The following is a 5,672-nucleotide window of genomic DNA, read 5'->3' as shown; positions in this document are numbered from 1 at the left end:
CTTCCTGGCTGCTTCCTGGCTGCTTCCTGGCTGCTTCCTGGCTACTTCCTGGCTGCTTCCTGGCTGCTTCCTGGCTGCCTCCTGGCTGCTTCCTGGCTGCTTCCTGGCTACTTCCTGGCTGCTTCCTGGCTGCTTCCTGGCTGCCTCCTGGCTGCTTCCTGGCTACTTCCTGACTACTTCCTGGCTACTTCCTGGCTTCTTCCTGGCTACTTCCTGGCTGCTTCCTGGCTACTTCCTGGCTACTTCCTGGATGCCTCCTGGCTGCTTCCTGGCTACTTCCTGACTGCCTGCTGGCTGCTTCCTGGCTACTTCCTGGCTGCCTTCTGGCTGCCTCCTGGCTACTTCCTGGGTTCTTCCTGGCTGCCTCCTGGCTGCTTCCTGGCTGCCTCCTGGCTACTTCCTGGCTGCTTCCTGGCTACTTCCTGGATGCCTCCTGGCTGCTTCCTGGCTACTTCCTGACTGCCTGCTGGCTGCTTCCTGGCTGCTTCCTGGCTACTTCCTGGCTGCTTCCTGGCTGCTTCCTGGCTACTTCCTGGGTTCTTCCTGGCTGCTTCCTGACTGCCTCCTGGCTCCTTCCTGGCTACTTCCTGGCTGCTTCCTGGCTGCCTCCTGCCTGCTTCCTGGCTGCTTCCTGACTACTTCCTGGCTGCTTCCTGGCTACTTCCTGGCTGCTTCCTTGCTACTTCCTGGCTGCCTTCTGCTGCCTCCTGGCTACTTCCTGGGTTCTTCCTGGCTGCCTCCTGGCTGCTTCCTGGCTGCCTCCTGGCTCCTTCCTGGCTGCTTCCTTGCTACTTCATGGCTGCTTCCTGGCTGCCTCCTGGCTGCCTCCTTCCTGGCTGCTTCCTTGCTACTTCCTGGCTGCCTACTTCCTGGCTGATTCCTTGCTACTTCCTGGCTGCCTCCTTCTTGGCAGCTTCCTTGCTACTTCCTGGCTGCCTTCTGGCTGCCTCATGGCTGCTTCCTGGCTACTTCCTGGCTGCCTTCTGCCTGCTTCCTGGCTGCCTCCTGGCTGCTTCCTGGCTGCCTCCTGGCTGCTTCCTTGCTACTTCCTGGCTGCCTCCTTCCTGGCTGCTTCCTTGCTACTTCCTGGCTGCCTACTTCCTGGCTGCTTCCTTGCTACTTCCTGGCTGCCTCCTTCTTGGCAGCTTCCTTGCTACTTCATGGCTGCCTTCTGGCTGCCTCCTGGCTGCTTCCTGGCTGCCTCCTGGATGCTTCCTGGCTACTTCCTGGCTGCTTCCTTGCTACTTCCTGGCTGCCTCCTTCTTGGCTGCTTCCTTGCTACTTCCTGGCTGCCTCCTGGCTACTTCCTGGCTGCCTCCTGGCTGCTTCCTGGCTGCTTCCTGGCTGCTTCCTGGCTAGAGGAGAAATGGCTCCATTCGTCTTAGATCCCAGCTGGCGGTCAGCTATCAGCTGGACGTTAAGCTTCCATTGTAGCGTCGGGCGGATGCGTCTGAGGATCAGAGAACGTGACGCTGCTTGTTTTCAGGAAAGGAAGCAGAAGGTTGATGTTTTCCTCTGATGTTTCCTGCAGGAGAACATGGAGAAGCAGAACCAGCACGCCAAAGGTCTGGCTGAGAAGCTGTGGCTGGCAGAGAGGCAGATCGAGGAGATGGAGGTGGACAAAGAAACCCGAGACAAGAGGACAGCTGATCTCAACAGCACCATCCTCAGGCTGGAGGAGGAGGTACAGGAGCGCTCTCAGGCTGCAGCTCCGAGTCCTGCAGGACAGCTGCTGATCTTCTGGATGTTTTTAGCTCGGCGAGGCGCTGCAGATCTCCACCCAGAGCTCGGCAGAACTGAACCTGCAGCACAAGCTGCGTGAGGACGCCCAGAACCGAGTGGATGAGCTGGAGGAGCTGATTCTGGAGAAGGACCAGGAGATCCAGAGGCTGGAGCTAACAGTCAGCAAACTGCAGGGAGAGGTCAGTGGAGGTCATAGCAGGGGGGGGCGCGACCGTCCCGCCGGAGCTTCAGGTTCTCCGTGGGTTTCTGTCTGGGTCCAGGTCTCTGGAAAGCTGATCGATAAGGAGCGCAGCCTGGAGGACGAGATCCAGCTGAGGGAGCGGCTGCAGCTGCAGGTCCGGCAGGCGGAGAGGACGGTGGACGACCTGACCCTGGAGCTGCAGGCCACCAACCACACCAAGGACGACCTGACCAAGCAGCTGAAAACCGCTCAGGTACCAGAAGACTAACAATCTTTAAATATAATTTGAGTTAATCTCCCATTTTAAGAACATTTCCTTTAAAAAGTTTGTTTTTATCCCTGAATGAAAGCCTGACTGCGTGAAGGAGCCTCCAGTTGATCAGAATGTGAACCATCAGTTTGGCTTAATGCCTCATTAATGCCTCATTAATGCCTCATTAATGAGGCATTAATGAGGCATTAATGAGGCATTAATGAGGCATTAATGAGGCTAATCCTGTTTAACGATCAGCTGCTTTACCCTGAAAACACCCCTTCCTGTAACTTCTAGAATAAACTGAAGCAGTTTGTTTTTAACCACTAACAGGAGAAGCTGATCGACCTGGAGAGCGAACTGGAGGAGCTGCAGGACAGCGAGCGGCGGTGGGCCGCCAAGCAGAAGAAGGCCATCGAGCAGGTAGGAGATGTTCGCCGAGGAGAAGAACCATCTGGACCAGAACCGGGCCTTTAACCTGTCCGCCTCCGCTTTCAGACCGAGCAGCTGCAGCTTAAGCTGATTCAGGAGAAAGATCTGAGCGACCAGCTGGAGATGGAGAAGACTTTCATGGAGAGACAGGTAACCCCCCCAGAGGCGTCGGCAGCGTTCGCCGTCCCCGCTGGCATGATGGAAGCTGCATTAATGTCTGGATCTGTCCGTGCAGATCAGAGACCTTCGCCTGCAGGTGGAGGACCTGGAGAGCTCCAGGGTCCAGGAGGACGTGGTCTCCCGAGCCGAGACCCGGTCCAAGGAGCTGGAGAGCGCTCTGAGAGCGGAGGAGAGGTGAGTCCGATTCCAGACAGACACGCGGAGCTGGAGACGCCCTGCAGACCGTCATGGCTGCTTCCATGTTTCTGCAGGAACAAAGCAAATCTGAGCAACACCATCAGTAAACTGGAGAGGAAGATCAACGAGCTGAACGACCAGATGGAGGAGGAGCAGCGGATCGCCACCGAGCAGAAGGAGCTGGTAAGACGCTGCTGCAGGGTTCCTCCACTGGGGGGCAGCAGAGCGCCGAACCCCTCTGGTTTCTAGATGAACTGCTTCCTGGTTCTTCCTCCCACTTTTTAAATCAGTCACACTTTAAAACAAAAAGAAATGGCAGAACTGACCCAGCTGGTTCTCCTGGTTCTGCAGATGAACCAGAGGATCCGGACCCTGAAGCGGCAGCTCAACGAGGTGGAGGAGGAGGCCACCAGGAAGGAGGCGCAGTTCCGCCACCTCCAGAGGGAGCTGACCGAGGAGAGGGAGACGAGCAGCCGCCTGCAGAGGCAGCTGATGGACCAGCACCTCCAGAGCAAGTAAGGCGGAACGGCATGGCCGGTTCTAGACGGGGGCCAACGGGGGCCAGGGCCCCTGTAGATCCTGTCCTGGTCCCCGTTTCTACCGAAGACATAATACTCAAAGAAATTCTAACGATGATCTGCGCTGGAACACGGTTACTGATAGCTCCTTTGGATCTATTTCATTTTTTTCTTGAAAAAAATTCAGTTTTACTAATTATTTTTTAAAAACAGGTGATAGCTTCAGTGCTAATGAGGTAGGATGCTAGTTTTCATCTGATAAATGTTTTTAAAAAAACAAATAAAAGCAAATATATAAATTTTTCCTGCTGAATTTATCAGTTTTTTTTTTTAGTTCTCATTCTGATTTCACATGTAGAGGCATAGACAGGTATGGGGCATTGCAGGCTAACAGAGAACCCAAACGACCCCCATTCCAAAGGGGGGGACCCGTTCATCCGTTTCTATTTGCATGTTTTCTAAACTAAAACCAGGCTTTGTTGGGCTGCTGGATAAAACCTGGAACTAAACGCTATTTCTGACATTTTGGATTGAAAAAGCTTCCTGGATGGAAGAGAAACGTCTTCAGACTTTTTTGAAATAACCTGGATGACTGAGAATCTTCAGCAGCGTATCTCAGCATGCCGCCATCTTTATCTCTAGGAAGCCTCTCTGTGAGATGAAGGACTTTAGATATTTAAACTCCAATCGACTGGACATAGCCACTGGTTTCCTCCCAGTCTGACTCCATCATTCTTACACTGTTAAAACAAAACGCCGTTTCTAAGATGTCTGTTTTGTGGTTTAAACATGATAAAACCAGGAAAATGAGAATATATGTTGGTTTTTTTCAGCTTCAGACTGAGAAATGTGAAATGAATGAAGCTTTCCGTGTTTCTACCAGACGTAAGGAGAACCTGAGCATCCGGCAGACCCTGGACAACCTGCGGCTGGATCTGAGTGCGGACGAAGACGAGGAGGAAGAGCTGCCAGCGAACGATCCGCCAAGCAGCGTGACTAACGTCTGATGGTTCTCAGGAGGATTGGAGTTTAGCAGGAGCTCTGCAGCAGAGCCCACCTTCATCCGGTGGGAAACCATCCCGCGCGTCTGGGAATTCGTTCAACACTTTAAACTGGAATTCATTCAAATGTTTGATGAAATTTGGTGCTCGGTTTGTAGCAAACAGGTTATTTTTTTATCTTCCGGTGGTTTCTGCCATGAAACGACTCCAAACGTACAGGTTAGCCCCGTAATCAGGACTCCATATAAAAGAATGTCTCCCTCTGCTGGCTAAAGTTGAGAACTACCCCCACCTGTGGCTCCAGCTGCTGTTTTCTTTCACCTGTTTCTGGGAGCAGGAATTTCTGTGGCCTGATAGATAAAATAAGCTTTAAACATTCAGATGACACGTTTATTTTCTGTAAAGGAACAAATGCATCTGCAGTATTTTGTCTAAGATGTTTTACAGCGTCTCCGTGGGATACCGAGGGATTTGATCGCGGCTATTTTCAACTCAATCACAAGAGAGATTATTTATACATGTATTGTTTTTAAAGATAAAGTCTTTGTGGGACGTCTTTGTTTTTATTTTGCTGCTGCGTCGATGTAACTGTCTGTCCGTCTGTCTGTCCGTCTGTAGAGGAGTTCTTCCAGAGGTGGAGATTATATGAACATTTAATCTGGGGGGGCGGTGCCAAACATTCAGATTACCAGTTTACTCCCATCTCTATTGAGCACGTTTAAAGTGAGGAAATCATTTTTAAAGCACGGAGGGGATTTTTACTGAACCGTGTTCTACTAACAGCCTTTTTTAAAACTGTGGTAAAATCACCTGTTTGTAAAAAAAAAGAAAAAAAAAAAGAGGAAATTGTTGGTTTATTGAAATAAACCTAAAACATTTTTACCGTGTTTACAATGTTTTCTTGTTTTAAACGAGCACAACATGAGGTTAGAAATCAAATGTCACACTTTTTGTTTTACACTTTGTCTTAAAGCTAAAACTATTTTCTGTCAGAGTGGGTATTTATTTTCAGCCCTTGGTGCAAACTAACATTAAAGTCTTCAAACCGTTGACATGTGATGTGTGTCGTCATTGACTACCAAACATCACTTTTCAGCCTCTTGACTTTTAAAGGTTTGTAAGCAGCTCTAAGCGATTGATTCAATTCTATTCTATTCAGTTTATTTCTATAGCTCCAATTCACACCA

The 5,672-nt window shown here is 50.8% G+C and overlaps 1 protein-coding gene across 1 annotated transcript in view; it reads left to right on the top strand.

Annotated features, from left to right (window-relative positions):
• Window positions 1-5,529, top strand: part of LOC107095579 (cingulin-like protein 1) — a 12,286-nt gene extending 6,757 nt beyond the window's left edge. Inside the window, exons 8-16 of the mRNA XM_015391728.1 lie at window positions 1,532-1,684; window positions 1,755-1,922; window positions 2,004-2,177; window positions 2,511-2,600; window positions 2,676-2,759; window positions 2,845-2,963; window positions 3,041-3,149; window positions 3,318-3,481; window positions 4,368-5,529. Of these exons, the coding sequence (XP_015247214.1) occupies window positions 1,532-1,684; window positions 1,755-1,922; window positions 2,004-2,177; window positions 2,511-2,600; window positions 2,676-2,759; window positions 2,845-2,963; window positions 3,041-3,149; window positions 3,318-3,481; window positions 4,368-4,491 (1,185 nt within the window). The 3' untranslated portion in view covers window positions 4,492-5,529. The remainder of the gene's footprint in view (window positions 1-1,531; window positions 1,685-1,754; window positions 1,923-2,003; window positions 2,178-2,510; window positions 2,601-2,675; window positions 2,760-2,844; window positions 2,964-3,040; window positions 3,150-3,317; window positions 3,482-4,367) is intronic.
• Window positions 5,530-5,672: the final 143 nt, after the last annotated feature.

Source organism: Cyprinodon variegatus, unplaced genomic scaffold (genome assembly GCF_000732505.1).
Source record: "Cyprinodon variegatus isolate N-32 unplaced genomic scaffold, C_variegatus-1.0 Scaffold558, whole genome shotgun sequence".
NCBI lineage: Eukaryota > Metazoa > Chordata > Actinopteri > Cyprinodontiformes > Cyprinodontidae > Cyprinodon > Cyprinodon variegatus.
This window is presented reverse-complemented; position numbering and strand designations above follow the sequence as displayed.